This window comes from Podarcis tiliguerta, assembly GCF_965153285.1.
Source record: "Podarcis tiliguerta genome assembly, chromosome: 4".
Classification (NCBI taxonomy): Eukaryota; Metazoa; Chordata; class Lepidosauria; order Squamata; family Lacertidae; genus Podarcis; species Podarcis tiliguerta.
This window is the reverse complement of record NC_139537.1, coordinates 44077185-44094670: the sequence shown is the minus strand read 5'-3', so window position 1 is coordinate 44094670 and position 17486 is coordinate 44077185. Positions and strand designations below refer to the sequence as shown.

At 39.3% G+C, this 17486-nt stretch overlaps 1 protein-coding gene across 29 annotated transcripts in view; it reads left to right on the top strand.

Moving 5' to 3' along the window:
* Positions 1–1733, top strand: part of ROBO2 (roundabout guidance receptor 2) — a 773593-nt gene extending 771860 nt beyond the window's left edge. For all 29 annotated transcript variants that reach the window (XM_083439198.1, XM_083439187.1, XM_083439205.1 and 26 more), the window contains one exon: positions 74–1733. In XM_083439198.1, the coding sequence (XP_083295324.1) occupies positions 74–75 (2 nt within the window). In that variant the 3' untranslated portion in view covers positions 76–1733. The remainder of the gene's footprint in view (positions 1–73) is intronic.
* Positions 1734–17486: the final 15753 nt, after the last annotated feature.

Genomic DNA, 17486 nt, shown 5'->3' with positions numbered 1-17486 from the left:
GAATGATATATGCATAGAAGTTAAAAGTAAAGTATCTTAAAACATAATAATGTTCTTGCTTTTTGTTTAACAGAGTAGTTGGAACAGAAACATCTCAAGCTGCTCTCAAGGGCCATCAAGGTCTGAACTCATGGAAGTGATGACACTAAAACAGTGCAATGAACATTTTCTTTATTTATGTACTTACTTATTAAAAGAACTGTAAATGCAATGTAAAGACACACAGCCACACATATCCCACAGATACTCTACCTGTGTTCTTCTCTATACTACACCTTCCACCTTAATCTATTTCTTATCAAGCATATATAAAGGAGAGAAAAAAATCACCCTGCAGGATGAAACAGTTCCCTTGTATATAATTTCTTTTTATTGCATTGCTATGCAAGCTCACCTTCTTTTTAGCTATGTTCATATTATTGTCTGTTCTTATTGGTCTGTTGTATTATATGTGAATTAATAGGCTGTGGTGCCATATAATAACTTTTAATTGTGTAACTTTTTATGTTTAAAGTTTGCACTGCAATTTTTTTTTTGTTGGTGATAAGCACAAAACTCTTACTCCTCGTGACATGAAGAAGAAGAAGAAAATAAAAGTCTGAATGTGAAAGGAGTCTATGTACTGTAAGCTATGTTGGATAATGCTGGATGTAATGAATTATGTTAGGTGGTTTTCCATTGGGTGTAGAATTAGGAAGATGACTGGCAAACTGATGTTAGCAAAGGCTTATTGGGGCATCAGGGATGGAATCCTATATGAAATAATAAGCAACGTGTTGCTTTTACCATTAAAAAAGGGGTCAAATGATGGAAGTGTGAGTTTCAAGACCAGACAAGAACACAAAAGCCTCCTCTCTTCTTAGTATCAGTTTTCCTTTGTTCAACACAGTTGATCTTGCTAACAAAGGAAGGAAGTTAAGGTGTTTCACTAAAGCTATTCTTTAATACTATAGTTTTAAAAATTACTATGCTTGAGTCACTCTCCCCTCCAGGAAACATGAACCATATGAGCTAGGAATACCTAGCAAGAGTTAAAGGTGCAATTTATGATTGAGAAATCCAAGCTGCTTCCAAAAAAGCTAGACTATCTTAGTTCATCTTTCCAATACATGTACAGTACAATGGAAGGTGTAGAGCTGCATCACTTGAAATCCATGGCATAATTGTTTTTATGCATTCTAAACATATTTTTGTGTTGTATTATCTAAAATTGTCACAAACTGCAACCCAATTCATTTGTACCTTAAATCTTGGGTTAAAATGTTTGAAAACAATGGTAAATTTATGATCGGTTTTGAATTTAATATGTCTTTTGCCAATTCAGTACATTATTGGAAACTGGATAGAAACAAAGAAAAGAAAACATCTTTGACCTATTTTTGATGAGTAAATTTCAAGCCTCTTCTTATGAAAACATGATGCATGTTTATACACTTTTTCAATAAACCAAACTCTCTGTAAGTGGACATTAACAAAAGCATCCTGTCTCATCATTAGTTCTCATGTTTTTCTCCAACTCCTCTACAGTATTTTTATTTCTCTGTTAGAAATACTGTAAATGTATATCAAATGCATTAAATATTTTGTTTGAAGTTTACATCACAGAGCTTATGTCATTCAGTCACATCATTATTACACACTTGCATTTAAACACGTTTTACTTACTATCAGTCCATGTTGTTTTAATACTTTGCCTTGGCTCTCACACTCTTGTAAGTGACATACACTTTTAGGGGGGGGGGGAATCTGCTAGCTATATGCTGCTTTTTATTACATTGCATTGAGATTGCTGTTAAGATAAAACATTGTCATTACCAATTCTAAATCAGCACTGCAAATATAAAATTATCTCATTTACATAACGTCAGGGCATTGGCAAACCAAAAAACACCCCCCCATCAAATCAAGGATAAATATTTTGTGTGTGTATGTGACCAAGGAATTTATGTAATGTTCCTGCTTATTGAAATGCTGGATATAGTTAAAGCCATTATTTTATAAATGTACAGAAATATTCAACAAATGTATAAAAACTGACATTTCTTTTCTCTTTCCTAAATTCAGTATGTTAATGTGTTGACACCATGTTCCAGCAATAGTATTCTGGGTACAAACATTGTTTTCTGTACACAGATCCATGTAATGAAGACACAGTAAGCTGCTACTAAGGGGAGAAACTCCACAACTCTAGCAACCTATCTCAGCACCTGACACAGCGGTATCTGCAATGGAGAATAGTCTCCATGCCCCAACCCTCAAATTGGATAGGTGCTATGCTAGAGAACTGAATAAAGCACTAATCCGTTGTTAGGCGGGAATACCACCGAGGGGCATTTGATTCAGTCTGCATGCCTCTTTCCCCCTTCTTACCTAATCTGATGACCACTGCTGTGAGTTTCCTTCAGAAGCCTTGGACAGCACTAGTCGTACTGGGATGGAATGGGAACAGCCATTCCTGGGCTGAGTCTAGATGCTCCCTTACCCCAACTCCCATCTTACCTGAGAGAAGGCATTTGCTCTGCAGTCAGAATAGTACGTGCCTCAATTTTTGCTTCTGTGGATTGCAATTTTATAAAGGATTCATATAACCTTTTTTAAAAAAAATCTACCAGGTGACTTAGATTTCTAGGCACATCTTAAGACTTGTGCTGAAACTACAGAACAGTAATTAATTTTCAAAAATAAGAGCATCCAAATGCAAATTGGTTCCTGAGATGACAACAGCTGAGACAGTGATACATGATAATATCTGGCATTTGTTAGTAGACTGGGTGGAGAGAAAAGAAACTAGAAGTGATTACTTGAAGCCATACTAACTGAATAAAGGGTTTGGATTTAAAACTGTTTCCCACCAATGTAGCTAAGGTGGATTGCATGTATGCTGGAGCTACTGATCCTAGTAGGTAGCATGCCACTACTACAGAACATAACCATGCAGCCTGGCCTAACCGCACATGATGAGAGCAGCCACGGTGGTAGTTGCACCCATACTGCTGTTACAGGTACTATGAGAAGTTGATCTCATAACAATATGTATATGGTAGAGTCCTCAGAGTCCTGTTCTACCTTTGAAATATATCAGTTATCACAAACTTTCTATATGTAGGAAAACTTCAAGAGCACATTGAAACATTTGCATTCTAAAGTTGTACAGGCCCCTGAGGACTGTACTATTTGATCTTCCTTAATGTTTTAATTGTCTCTTAGAAACCTGTGCTGAGCTTTTGTGGAACACCTTACTAGCCGATTTCTTGTCAAATCTAGTCTGAGTAAAAGTAGCCGTCCCAGGTTCCTTCATATGTGTCTTCATCACTTCAGTTGGGAAGTTTTGTGTCAGTATTAAACCTGTGGAGTACTAGCATATCACTGTCTATTATAGGCTACTATAAAGAGGAGTTTTTATGTATAACAAAACCCCATTATTTCAACAGTGAAGCTTTCTCTTTTTCTCCATCTCTCTGTCTCTCACCCATTCAGTGAACCTCAAATAATCACAGAACATATTTTTTAAAATGTAATGTAATTTAACATTTTTTTAAAAGAACTTTTTTCCTTTTTATAATTGAAAATATTTCTTGTGCATAATGTGTCTTAAGGAAGGGGTGTAGTGGCAACACTTAGAACTGTTTTCTACATTTTTTTTATAAAATTGTTCATTGACAACAGTTTGTTCAGTCACAAAAAAAATAATAATTATGACCTCTTAATGTGTTTCATGTGTTAGTGAAGCAAAGTTTAATGGGCATAAAGTTGGTTAATCGTAATGTTCAGTGTGTATTGTATATTTACTGGGGGGAAATAAAACTTACACATTTCAAACCTATGTTAAAGAAACTTGAATTTAGCACTATCACTACATGATGACTGTATAAACCTGAACTGGGAGCAATCAAGCAATTATAAAACATGCTGTGCTTTCTCTTCCATGACACTCCACTTCCAGGTAGACTGGCCTTACAAAGTCCTGTTGTGGTTTTCTAAACTCTCCAAAATGTCATTAACTTCACTGATGTTCCACGGTAAGCAAAAAAAAAAAATTAGGAAACTGGACCCTGTTACAAAACTCATTAACAAAATCCATAAACATGACAAAAGAGTTTTTATACAGTCTTTGTAAATGCTGACCAAGGTGGTGTGAAAAAAGAAGAAAGATTTGTTTTACTGTGCTTATTTAATCACATTGTGCTCCCTGTTGGGAATGTTTCTAGAGAAGAGGTAATCTAAAAGTGAGCTTCTGGAATGATTGCTACAGGGACTGTGAGAAAGAAAGGACCAGGAAGCAGAAACCTATGTATATATACTTAAAGTCTACTTTATCAACCATCACAATTGTCTATTACAAAACTGCTTATAGTGAGTGCAATAATGTGGATATAAGGTTTTTTTAGCCACCTGATACCTGACTTACCAGTGTACACCTGAGCAGACTACCCCTAGAATTGTAGAGTTGGAAGGGACCATAAGGATCATCTAGTCCAGGAGTCAGTAAACCTTTTCAGCAGGGGGCCGGTCCTCTGTCCCTCAGACCTTGTGGGGGGGCCGGATTATATTCTGAAGAAAAAAAAATGAACGAATTCCTATGCCCCACAAATAACCCAGAGATGCATTTTAAATAAAAAGCACACACTCTACTCATGTAAAAACACCAGAAAGGCCCCAGAAATAACCCAGATGCATTTTAAATAAAAGGACACATTCTGCTCATGTAAAAACAAGTTGATTCCCGAACCGCCTGTGGGCCGGATTTAGAAGGCGACTGGGCCAGATCTGGCCCCCGAGCCTTAGTTTGCCTACCCATGATCTAGTCCAACTCCCTGTCATTCAAGGATCTTTCTGCGCAATGTGGCTCGAACCCACAACCCTGAGATTAAAAATCTCATGCTCTACCAACTAAGAAGCTACATATTGTAGGCACCTGAATGCCTCTCTATGGCACATTTCCCAAAGTGGGCTGTAAATGCTTGGTGTGAGGCACCTGAGTTTGACTTGCCCACCATGTCATGTCTATAGACCATCATAAGGAAGTTTCGTGCTCTATTACATGCAGGAACTTCCCTGCCCATAAGTGGCTTTTCTATTCGCAACCTGTATCCCCATGCCTTTAACATGTGATTCAGTTGCCTACATTCAAAGTGAAAGGGTTCTCAACGTTCAAGAGTCTGACTTGTATATGATCTGATAGAAAGTTATCGAATGTGTCATACATACACTTTCATTAATTTCAAAAATGTAGGAAATGCACTGCAAACAGCAGGTTCTGTGCTTTCATGCCTTGGAACTAGGAAATCTAGTGCGTATTCTTAGTACAGTTTTGACCTTTTATATCAATTGGCTGTCTCCTTTCCTACACAAAGGAATTAGAGTGACAGTCTACCAAATCACCAAATACTGTAGAAGTGGCAAGGAAAAAATACAAGAAAAGGGAAGCCACATAGACTTTTTTAAAGTTATGAAACCCAGAGTTTAATGGCAAAAAGTAGAAGAGCTGTAGCTGAGCTGCAGGAGTCATGGGTTATAAAGTTTTTAATTCTCTGACCTCCTTTTTTCACTAGGTCAACCTAGTTTAGCATTCTACAGAAGTGGAAAATAAGTCTGCTTACAGTCCTTCCTTTTAGGGACTGTCACACTCTCCACCATTTCACAGATGGAAATAGGGACCATGTATTCAATGTTCCAGTTCCAATACCAATGATAACAAGATGTCTGTCTCCCCAACACACTCATACACAAACTGTTACACATTGTTGAATGGTCTACTGCTCCTGCTGTATAGCATTTCTGTTCCCCATGGATTTAAAAGCTGAGTGTGATCTTGTTCTTGACTACAGACGTACAGATATACCAGGAGGGGGAGACGAGAATGTGCAATGTGTTCTGAATAATTCAAATATGGGAAGTGGGTCCGTAGTACTTGTGTACATGTATTTACATTCATGTGCACTAGAGACAAGATGTGTCTGTTTACCCTGCACAGATTTAAGTTACTGAAGACTGAGGAAGGCACAGAAACTGAAAGACTGACAACAAGTCTAGCAACTTACACCAACAATTTTTAAAAAGTATTCTAGTTGTCCAGCAGAAAAAACTGGGACAGTTCTTTACCAGGTACCAAAAATAGGGACTGTCTCCACTGTATGCTGAAGTTTATCTTAGAGCAAAGTCAAACCTTCAGTCACCAACATGGCACAATCTTGAGACTTCCTCGGGGCCAGCATTATGAATATTACAGCCTTATTTAAGCTAAGTTGGGGTGGAAATGATCAGCCGGGATGGAGATCATTGGGAACCCTACAGGAGGCAGGATCTACTTATAACTAGCATTTTTAAAAGATTGACTATCTCTGTTTTAATGCGACAAGGGACTTGCTTGAATGCATCCCACATGATCAACATGTCCTACCACACCAGCAATCCCAGTCTTACAGCTAATTTGCAATGTGGTTCAAAGTCTAAAATTACTTATTGGACTCAATGCTGTGACAGAGATCGCACAGGCACCATTGGGTAGGTCAAGGGCATATGGTCAAGTATTTCCCCCTGTATGCCACAATTCTTCCATTTCTTCTCTGGCTGGCACATCCTCACTATATAATTCAGAAAGGCCTATAATTGTCATAGTTGCTATGCTGAAATTAGATCCTCTGAGCATTTTCAACAATATTATAACCCTGTTCAAGAACCGAGAGTGAAGACGTGGGTTTAAAGTGGGGAAGGAACTTGCACAGTCCCCAATTGTGGAGAAGCTTCTAAGCACATCCAGCTGAACACATTTAGACGTCTCACACACAAAAGTCAGAAGCAGAGCTAGTGTGCATAGGGACACTAGTGGGCTGAGACGTGTGTATGTATATGCACCCACAACATTCACTCAGTAGCATGAATTGGTTTGATGTGTAGTACTGTTTAGGTTTCAACAGCTTGTGAAGGACTCTGCTCATGAAAATAAAGAGAAAGGTTTCAAAGAAGTCACAAATGGGATACACTACCAACAGCTGTATTTGTCACATTTTACTAATGTTTTCAATGCAATAGCAAACTGAAAACCACAGGAAAATGAGTTTCTTTACTTCTAAAATTCAGCAGCATTTATTTATTCCAATTTAATTTTGAAATCTGAAATTCAACTTTTGAGACCATCCCTCTCTTGTCTTTTAAATATCTGTTAAGCAAACGTGCAAGTACTGCAATACCTGAAGGACAACCTCTCTCCATATGAACCAACCTGCTTGTAAAATGCTGTCCTTGGAGAGGCTTGTCTGGTACCTGTGTAACATATCTTGCCTAGGCACCAGGCAAAAAACATTCCTCTTCTCCCACGACTTTGGCTAATTGAACTATCTATGGCCTTTAAAACTGGAGTATGTGGAGTGGGGCATTATTGCTTTGGTTTGTTATTATGGCATGTGTTTTTGTTTTGTTTTTATATTATAAGCCACCATATGATCCTCGCATTTATTATTTATTTTACTATTATTATATTTTATAAATCCCATTGGTTTAACTGCAATTGCATAATTAGAGCTACTGTAGAAGACTAAAATTAACCTGTTCATACCAATGTTTACTCAAAATAAGTTCTAGGCAGCAAAGGGACTAAGGCTGCAGTCCTAATCCCATTTACTGGGAAGTATTTTCCATTGAATTCAATAGGACTGACTTCTGAACAGACTTGGGGCAGTAATAGTTTAGCTACTGCACTGAATTTTAACTTTACCATCCAACATCAGCCAGGTGAAAAAGAGGCTGCATTAGGGGCAGTGCAGGGGTGTGCCAAGGGAGGACTTGGAAATAGTTTGGCTCCATCCCTCAACCTGAGTAAAGATTTGGACCACTTCAGAAGCTGGCCTAAACCTCTCACGCTCCTCTCCTCTCTCTTCCATAATTTTCCAATAGGAAGGATAATGGGACAGAAAAACACAAGTGTGCTATTCCACCCTCACTTCTACCTTGCCAGTAAGAACCCAGGTGGGCTTAGGGTAAGGTCATTAAACTGCCTACACTTTCACTCTAGCATACACACCATAGGACTGGAGTCTTAGCCCGCTTACCTGAAAGTAAGGCTCCACTGAGACTTATGACTAGGCTGCCTGTGCAATATTTGCTTTTGGTATCTTGGGCATACATGCCTAATACAAATCAGAGAATCATATCAAGACAATGCAATCGAATTAGAATCTTTATATTCCTGAATACCATAACTGGCAGTAAGAAGAATGCAAGCTAACAGTCTATGAATGGCTTTACCTTCCAGTTTCTTCTTTATTTTATTCCCTGGCATATGAAATATGGAGAATGTCAGTGGCAATATCTATCAAACAGCAGCAAATGCGAACTACAAGGAATGCATGTGTGTCACACAAAACTAAAATAGCAGGTCACTCAGGAGAAAGCAGCTGCTAAGGGAGGACATGGGAATGTGTAATTCTTTGTCAGATGTAATTTGAAGTTCTGACTATAAATGGAGGAATGCACCATATGTGGCCAAGATGTGCTGACAGGTAACACAGGAAATAAGGGCTGATTCATACAACTATTTTTTTACCTGTTGAATTTAATACAACTTGGCATTCTCTGTGGCTATTTAATATGCTGGACTGATCTTGTAAATGCTTCAACACATGTCCAGATTCGGACTTGCCATGTCCTGGTTCACCTTGGTGTTTTATGTTTTAACTAATTTTCACGTAGTCCACCTTGATTCATTTGAAATGGTGAAAGGAATATAAAATGAATGGGTAAATGAAATCCACATTTAAACCTTCACCAGGACTCTAGTCCAGGGCATAGAAGCCATCTCCTAGAGGCCAAGGTCCCTTCGCTGATGCCCCCAATAAAATACTTGACGGGACCACTGCCCCCAAAGTTGATGGGCATTGCCATTCAAATGGTGTCTGTGCACTTCATCTTGTGATTATGTGATGGAGAAGGAAGCAAGCAGACATAAGAAAGCAGTCAACAAATGTGCCTGATAGAAGGTACAGTGGCTGCTCTGTAAACGTTTTCGTTGATCTGAGGAGGAGCACAGAGCTGAAAGGCAGTGAACCGCTGTGTTTGGTTGGTGGAAAGAAATAGCCTCATGCGGGCTAAATAGAAACAACTGCCTGCCAAAAACCATTCAAGGAGGAGAACAAAGGTGACAGAAAAGAAACTTTTTTGGATATATAGGGGGGGGGGGGAGAGGGGAGCGTAAAAGGCATGAAAGTAGAAATCGGGTGGGAGCAACCATTCCAGGAGGAAGGGAGCTAGCATAAGATAGCAGAGTTTATAAGGATGGTAAGAAGAGAAGGTGTTAGACTGTTTGAGGTAGGAAATGCAAGGCAAAAAGCAAGACAAATCCTTTGTACAGGCAGGAGTGAAAAACATATCAGAAACTTCCCACTTCCTAAAGAGCTTTTGCCCCACCTTCATTACCAGAATGGAGCCAGAACCCAACCAGTGACCACATAATGCCTGTAGTTTAACAAACCCTGCAAATTTCCCTTTATATGATGCACAGGAAGGCGGAAGAAGGAAGGACATGAACCAAATGCTTGTTCTTGGTATATTGGGTTTAGGTTGCCAGGGTCAGGCCATAGAGATACTGTTACAATTCATTACGCATAATCACCTAATTTGGAATATGTACTTTTCCATTTTGCAATGCTCAGATTTATTTATTTTTATTTTAAAAACTTTTTATTTCTATTAAAGATTTTCTTGGTTTACAAAAAGTACATGCCTTGTCTCTTTTCAGGTTGTACAGTCTTTCTTACAAATCATGTACATTTGTTGTGAGACATTAGAGGAGGGTTGGGGGAGAGGAGAGGTGGGATGGTAAGGCTTATATTCTTTTGTATAGTGTACGTGTGGGGTTTTGTGTCAGCGTTAACAGGGTAAGTTCTCTTTCTATTCGTTTATTACATTTTCTTGGCAGTGAGAGGTATTGGGGGGTCGGGGTGTGGCTGGGTTGTCTGTGGTTGGTTGCAATGGGGTTTGTTTGCATTTGTGAGGTGAGAGAGGGCTTGTTGGGTCAGGCAAGCCAGATTGATTTGTATGCTGTCGGTGGATTCTTCTTGTTGTCTTGTTGGGCTGTGTATGTGATAAAGGGGAGTCATACTGGGGTGAAGACATCATCTTCTATTTGTCCCCGTGTCAGTTAGTCTATTGGTTAGCTTTTCTAGTAATCTGTAATGCTCAGATATATATTTAAGTTTAGCTTAATTTCCCTGAGTAATTCTTTCCAGTATCAAAATGTAAAATAAGGTTCTGCACATGGCGAAGTACACGACTGTTATCCCATAAGGCTAAACATATATCTCATCTCTACTCACAATCAACATGCTGCAGTTCAATCAACTTTAGTGGCTTGGTAAATCTAGCCTGAACAGCAAATTAGCTATCAAAGTCAAAAACTGTCCCAACCATCACATGCCTCTCTTTACTTAAGTTCATTCAACATACCTTCTTACTGTGCAAATTTGGTTGTCAACTGTCCCGAGCTTTACAATATGGAGAACCTATCCCGTATCCCTTTTCTATTAATACGTAGATAAGTCATTCTAGTTCCTCAAAGGATTATCTCGTCTTTCATTTTCTGAACGTTAGTTTTGCATTTATTACTCATATACCATATTGTAAATAAGAGCTCACATTTTCATCTAAGATGTAAAAAATTACAACTTTTGTTGTCTGGCTAGGGGAGTTCCAGATCTTCATAGCCAGTGGCTTCTATATAAACACTAACTTACTGTTTGACACATTTGCATTTTGCCAAGTTAGTGGTTACACTCTTCACAGTTAGAAGTTGGAGGTCTCTTCAGTTGCTCGTCACTGTCAGAAAGACAGTCAGAAAGAAAATACAGACCACCACTAATTTAACGGATCTTGCATCTTCTAGAAAGTTGAATTTTTTTCAGATGCTCTATGCCAGATTCTAAGTTTTGTGCATTGAAAAGATCTACATCACTACTTGATCCCAGTCTCAGTCTATGAAATTCAATCAATGCCATCACAGTGTCTCTCTAAAATAAAGGTATATCTGTTTTTCCAGTGAGCTCTCTGGAATGGTTTCAGTTCAGAACAGCAAAGTATAAAGCAATGTACTAAGTCATAAATCATCATGTAGCCTGGCATTGATTAATTGGTTTTGGACTGCCCTAAACCATCTAGGAGCTTTGTAAGGCACCTGGCTTCACTACAGCTATAGCATTAATGGCAGGCACTCAGGGAATCATTTTCAGACTGCTAGAGAAGTGGATATTTAAGTAAAATGCTTGGTGAGCAAATTTCACCACTGCTTCTTCATGCACATTCCTGAGTGAAACAATGATAAGAATCTTCCTCTCCTGCAAATGTAATAGCAGAGAAGGGGCTCTCATATTTAGTAATATCTCACCAGTGGTTATGTTGGTGGTTCCAAATAAGTTGAGAATTGCATTTGATGTACTGTGTTACTTTGCCACAAGATAACTGTTTGCATCCTGTGTCCATGGGAGCTAAACCAGCAATAAAACAAATATCATCACTTTGGACCATAACCTGAATGTCTTTGGCACAGTCACACAAAAATATTACCATTTTGGATTCCATCAGCATGGGTTTGGAGTCACATGGTAAATGATGTGTGACGTTGTGCTCATGTGATTTGGATGATTTTCAGCCAAAAGTCTTTCCCTGACATAGTAGAAATTGCTTTAACCAACTGAGTCCTTGAAACCAACTACTACTCCTGCTCCTGCTCCTGCCTACTGATGTGCCACTGTTGCCCTAGAGAAAATGTCTGGCTTTCCTCTAACCCTGACACCTCATTCTGTGCTGTGGAGATCTTGCCCTCCCCTGGCAAGTCAGAGGCTTGACTGGAAGGGCTCTGAATCATGGCCTCTTCCTCCCACTCGTTATCCTCATAAGTCCTCAAGGAAGGGCATGACATAGAGGAATACAATACCTTTATCAGTCTTTCTCCCTAATCTTCATATTGCCCAGGGCTTAAAAAAAAAACCCTTCCATGCTCTCTCCAGCAGGCATAAATGTGGGAGCCCATCAAATAAATTGTGTAAATCCTCTTAATCCAGTAATATATCAAGTTTTTCAAACCCAGTTTACCAGGGGACCCACTTTAATTTTTCTCTATTGTATGTGCTTCTATCTTTCCATCCTATCCATCACTTAAAAAACAACAACGAATAAGCAAAAGGGAAAAGGTGGTGGTACTTCTAATACAATGATGCAGCCCTAGGGATGGGTGCTACCTAATTGTAGACTATTGCACAAGTTAATTATCATTAAGACATTGGATTTTATACTTCAACTATCAGTGGCAGTTTTGACGTCATGTTCTTCATTCAGAAATGGCCTGATGAAATTATGTCTATAGATACATATACATAACCATATTTACATTTGGGTTAAATTGAATGGAACTGGAGTTCTGATACAATAACCACATTAAATATTTGGTTGAAATGACATCTGCAGCAGCCTTCACTTACTCTGAAGTACAAAATTAAAGACAATGGCACTATTCCAGAATAATCAGCCTGTGGACTGCAGCCAAAATATCTGATATTCTCTTCTAGTACACATAAAATCTCTTAATTGATGTCAAGGAAATGCTTTATTTCTTAATTTTATTTTATGTTGTGGCTCTTGTCTGGGAGTTCCCTTTTACACACTGGGAAGCACCAGATCCTCAGTTATTCAAGGACATTACCCTTGTTTCATTTTATGGGTTCATCCAGAGGTTCATTTCCCTCCCCATGTTTCTCTTTTTCTATGTGTTGCTGTTCATCTTATCTCATATCCTGAGTCATTACCAAATTGATACTCTCTCACACTACTTCCACAAATTTATCCCCAGGTTTCATCTCTACCACTTCTCCACACCGCCTCAAATACTTTACATTCATGCAATGCCTCTGCAATGTATCTGAGAGTGGGCTGGATCATGTCTTTGTTCTATACGTGGAGGGCAACGTAGAGAGCCTATATACATGGCCCAACCACACTTGGAGGCATGTTTGGGGAGAATCCATAATTGTGGTCCTCCTCCTCTTGTCCCTACTTTTTGTCATGTGATCTCAGCCAATCAGGATCACATAGTGAAATGATTTCATGGGACCACATAGCTAATCAAATTTGGATATAACACGGGGTAATTAAGCCCCCTTTTAGTCCTTATCCTGAATTAAGGAGAAGGATGACGCTGCATTGTGGCAAAGCAACTGTGCCAATATGCCCTGTCATCTACACTGCTCTGGGAGTCTCATTGTCTGCCAGTGTTGCATGCCAAATCTTTTGTCTCAGGCCAACTTTAGTGGCACAAAGTTCATAACTAGGTGAGGTAAAATAGAGATAGGTATATGCATTTATATTACTAAGCGAATGACGCCCCACTGAAAGCAGTGTCAGCATCACTGTTCATCTCAAAATGTAAAATTGAATCATGTATGTGAGAAATGCTCATGATTTCTCAACAATGTGGATGTGTGACCTTCTCCAATATGCCTTGCAAAGAGTTTCTCACCTCTCACAAAGGAGCACAAAAGGCTGTGTGTGGGTGTTTTGTAGAGAGAAAATGATTGCAACACACATCTCTTCCTAATACAGATTGCAACTGGGAACTGGAGCTTTCCAGAAGGAAGAAACAGTGTAACCTTTTGTCCATTAAACCAGACTACTGCATGTTTACAAAAATGTATATAGGCCATGAGTTATAGCAGATCAAAGAACAATATTTTCCTTTCTGTTCATTGACATTTTGAGGAGCTATTGCTAGAAAATGACATCTGTCGAAATAATCCCTTAAGATGTTTCTCATCACTAGTGATGCTACCAAGAAAGCCAGCAAGTGCTTCTACAGATGGGGCAAGGGGGATTATGGTGCTTTGGCAACCCATTTATCATTGTGCCTTATGAATTCCTTGCTTCACCTGATTGCTTTTATATGGGGAGAAAGTTTGCACAGAATATAGATATGCTGGGGGAGGTATTGCAGGTATGGAAAGCGAAGGAGAGCTTCAAGCATACTCAAGAGTGAGCAATATGATTTTTTTAGTCAAATATTTCACAGCAAAGAGTATCCAAATCCCAGATAAAGATTTCTTGTTTTTGCAACAGATCAGCTAGAAAATGAGTGACAGTAAGCAGAAAATTGTACGAAATTAAGAACTGACAAATAAAATTAATTTCAGGTTTGCAATATAAAAATCAATAGGGTTCTCATCTGGCTAGAAAAAAATTGCCCTAGCGTACTCTAGTGCCTTCAACAGAGGTTTGCTTTGCAGGTAAAGGTTCCCATGGCCTTGAGATAAGCATTGTCACCTGCTAATTGCTGTAGATCAAAGTGCTGTTAGACAGCTACAGGGGCTGCTTCAAATTTGGCAACACTAATAGCCAAAAAAATCCTGGTTTATTTGGTTTCTATAATCAGCTTTTGAACTGGCCCCTAAAGCTGTCCTTTTGATCTGCAGCAATTAGCAGGTAAGGATGTTTAGCTTCCTGCCATGGAAAGTGTCACCTGCTCTATTCTGCACAGTAAGGCCCTGTTAAAAGCACATGAGCCCCCAAATTTGCTTCTGGCCAGTTGGGAATTTTACTGGCCTGATATTTAATGTGCCACCACTCCCACCAACATAACAAACCCTTGCCTTGAAAACACAGTTGTTTTATTACACTAAATTATTATAGCTAAACAATGTTTGGGGATAATAGTAATGAAATTGTTTTTCAGCATCAGCTGTATTTTCCTTTCAGTTATTATATTTGTATCTGTCAAGAACTGGAACAAGTTATATGTATACTAATTTATAATGATGGACACTTAGGCTGTGTGCATGTTACAAGCTTAAAACACAGCTGGGTCATTCTTTTTCTCAATTTGTACTGAAGCTGGTTTGGAGAAAAACACATCAAAACTCCTTATTTCATAAGAAATGGCAGGATAGATGCAAGTTAGATATGGATTGTGGCTAATGCCTTGTGTATACCGCTTCCCAAACCAGCAGTGGGAGCACACTGGATACAAAGTGAATGGGAGTGTGTACCCAGCCTTAGTAGCTTATGATTTAGTAACTTATGCAAAAGTAACAAAAATATGTATACTTGGATCTCTTCCCAAATCCTTAGCAGCTAGAAATGATCATATTAAGAAGAGTATACATATAAATTTGAGTTTTAATTACGGATTAGTAAAAATATCAAATTTCAAAGGGAAATACTGCAGAATCCGAAAAATTGTTTTATTCCCACCACTAATCCCAACTATTTAGCTATAACGTCACAAAACAAAGCAAGTAGATTATAAAACGGGGCAATACTGAATGGCAGACAGCCAAATCATATGCAAACTTTCTATCTGGTGAAAGGGCAAAGCTGGATGGAAGGGATATGAAATGACAATAAACACAGGAACTGAGTTACCAGTAGGTACAACAATGCAGGTGTTCCCTTGTAGACTAACTGGGCAGTGATGGTCTTCCCCTGAGCCAACTGGATTAAACAGCTAGGTCACCAAGGGGTCGTATGTGGGAACAGGTGGCAGCTCTCCCAAACCCACATTCACAGCACATTCGCACTTCTCAAACACGTCTATGCTGGCTTTGTCACATACACAGAATGGAAGATGGCAGAGTCCCCAAGGACAGGCTCTACAGGGAGCTGGCTTCAGGCACCAGGCCCATTGGCAAACCAGTTCTGTGTAACAAAGGCATCTGCAAACATGAAATTAACATCGGCAACATTAACCCTGCCATGTGGGAATCCCTTACAGATAACCACAGTGCCAGGAGACAATCAGTCAGGCCGTGTATCCACAGCAGTGAGCAGAGAAGGAATGACCACTGGGAGGTGGAGAGAGAGAAGAAATGTCATAGTCAACCTGTAGCAGCAGAACCGGACACCTTCATCTGCCCCACCTGCAATAAAACATGTCTTTCCCATATTGGTCCACAGCCACAGAAGACACTAGAACTCTCCAACTGTTTTACTTTACCCCCAAAGGTGGACACTTTGATTTGTTTCCCAAGGCAGATGGATGCCCCACCAATGGGAGGGAATACTGACATTGAGTTCCGCTTGCTAAACCCTTATTCAATGGCAACGTTTCATTCTACTTCCGTATATGTAAACATAAAAAATATGTGGTTGCCCAATATGCCTATTTGCTGAGCTGAAGTAGAAATATCAGTCCAGAGCTGCATCTTTTATTTTCTCACAAGATCGCTGTTGATGCATAGAATAGAAATCATGTAATCACCCAATCTGAAATGTGCCCCTGGCACTGTCTGAAGAAATATAAATGGCTGTTCACAAGAAAAATATTGAGTGCTGCATGAAAAGCTCAAGTAATCGGCTAACACAGAAAATAAATATATAGGCTAAAATGTGAAATGAAGACTTCAGTACCAATATCAGATGCTCTGCCAAATTCTAGGCCTAAACAAGAAAGCACAGTGTTTGTTTATTTTTAATGGCTTAGAAGACATGTTTTGTGACATTTTCAGCTAGCTACATGTTAGGTGAATGATTGTGGATTAAGTCTTGGTAAATTAATCTGTAAACCAGCCATATTAGAAAAGCGGCATTTGATATCTGTAGCATTTCTTACCAATTACAGTGGTACCTCGGTTTAAGAACGGCCCTGTTTAGGAACTATTCGGTTTGCAAACTCCACAAAACCGGTAGTGTCCCGGTTTGCGAACTTTACCTCAGTCTAAGAAAGGAATCAAAACAGTGGAAGGGCACTGGCAGCGGGAGGCTTATTAGGGAGAGTGCACCTCGGTTTAAGAACGGTTTCAGTTTAAGAACAGACTTCTGGAATGGATTAAGTTTTAAACCGAGGTACCACTGTATTTAGTTTACCTGAGTCCACTCAGCAGTGCAGTAATCTCTGTACTGCAGAGTACAGAGGCAGAAGAGAAGGCAAAATTGTCTGATTATTAAGGCAATGTAGAAGGCTTGCCTGTCTTCCTGCACTATGCAGAAACAAGTTGCTTAAGCCATCGGGCAACTCATCCCTCTCTTCCAGAGCTATACTCTGTTGTACTTGGCAGGAATGAACAAAATTGCTGTTACCTCTGTAGCTACAAACAGCTGCAAAATAGATTAGCTAAGGTAAACAGGAAGAGTTTAGACAGTTCAACGCATGAGCTTTGTCCCACAACACCTTCACAGCTCAACTGAAATGAAAGGTGCCACTTCACAGCCAGAGATCAAGGCTACAAAACTGTAAAACTTAGCTTTGGCACAATACAGTAGTTATTTATTGAGCAACCTACACAGCCACTGACCTAGCATACAAGTTTTGCTCCTTGTCTTCCAGTCCTCATTTAGTGGGTGTGAGATTCTCTTTGACAAAGCAACCATCACACTTCCTATGGCATACCTTCAGCTATGACATGATAGGCAGGTGTGGCATAGTGGTACCAGGAAAAGCTGTTGCCTGGCACAGAACTGACCAGAGAGAAAGCAGCCCACAACCACAAATGCGTAATATTTAATAATAAACATTT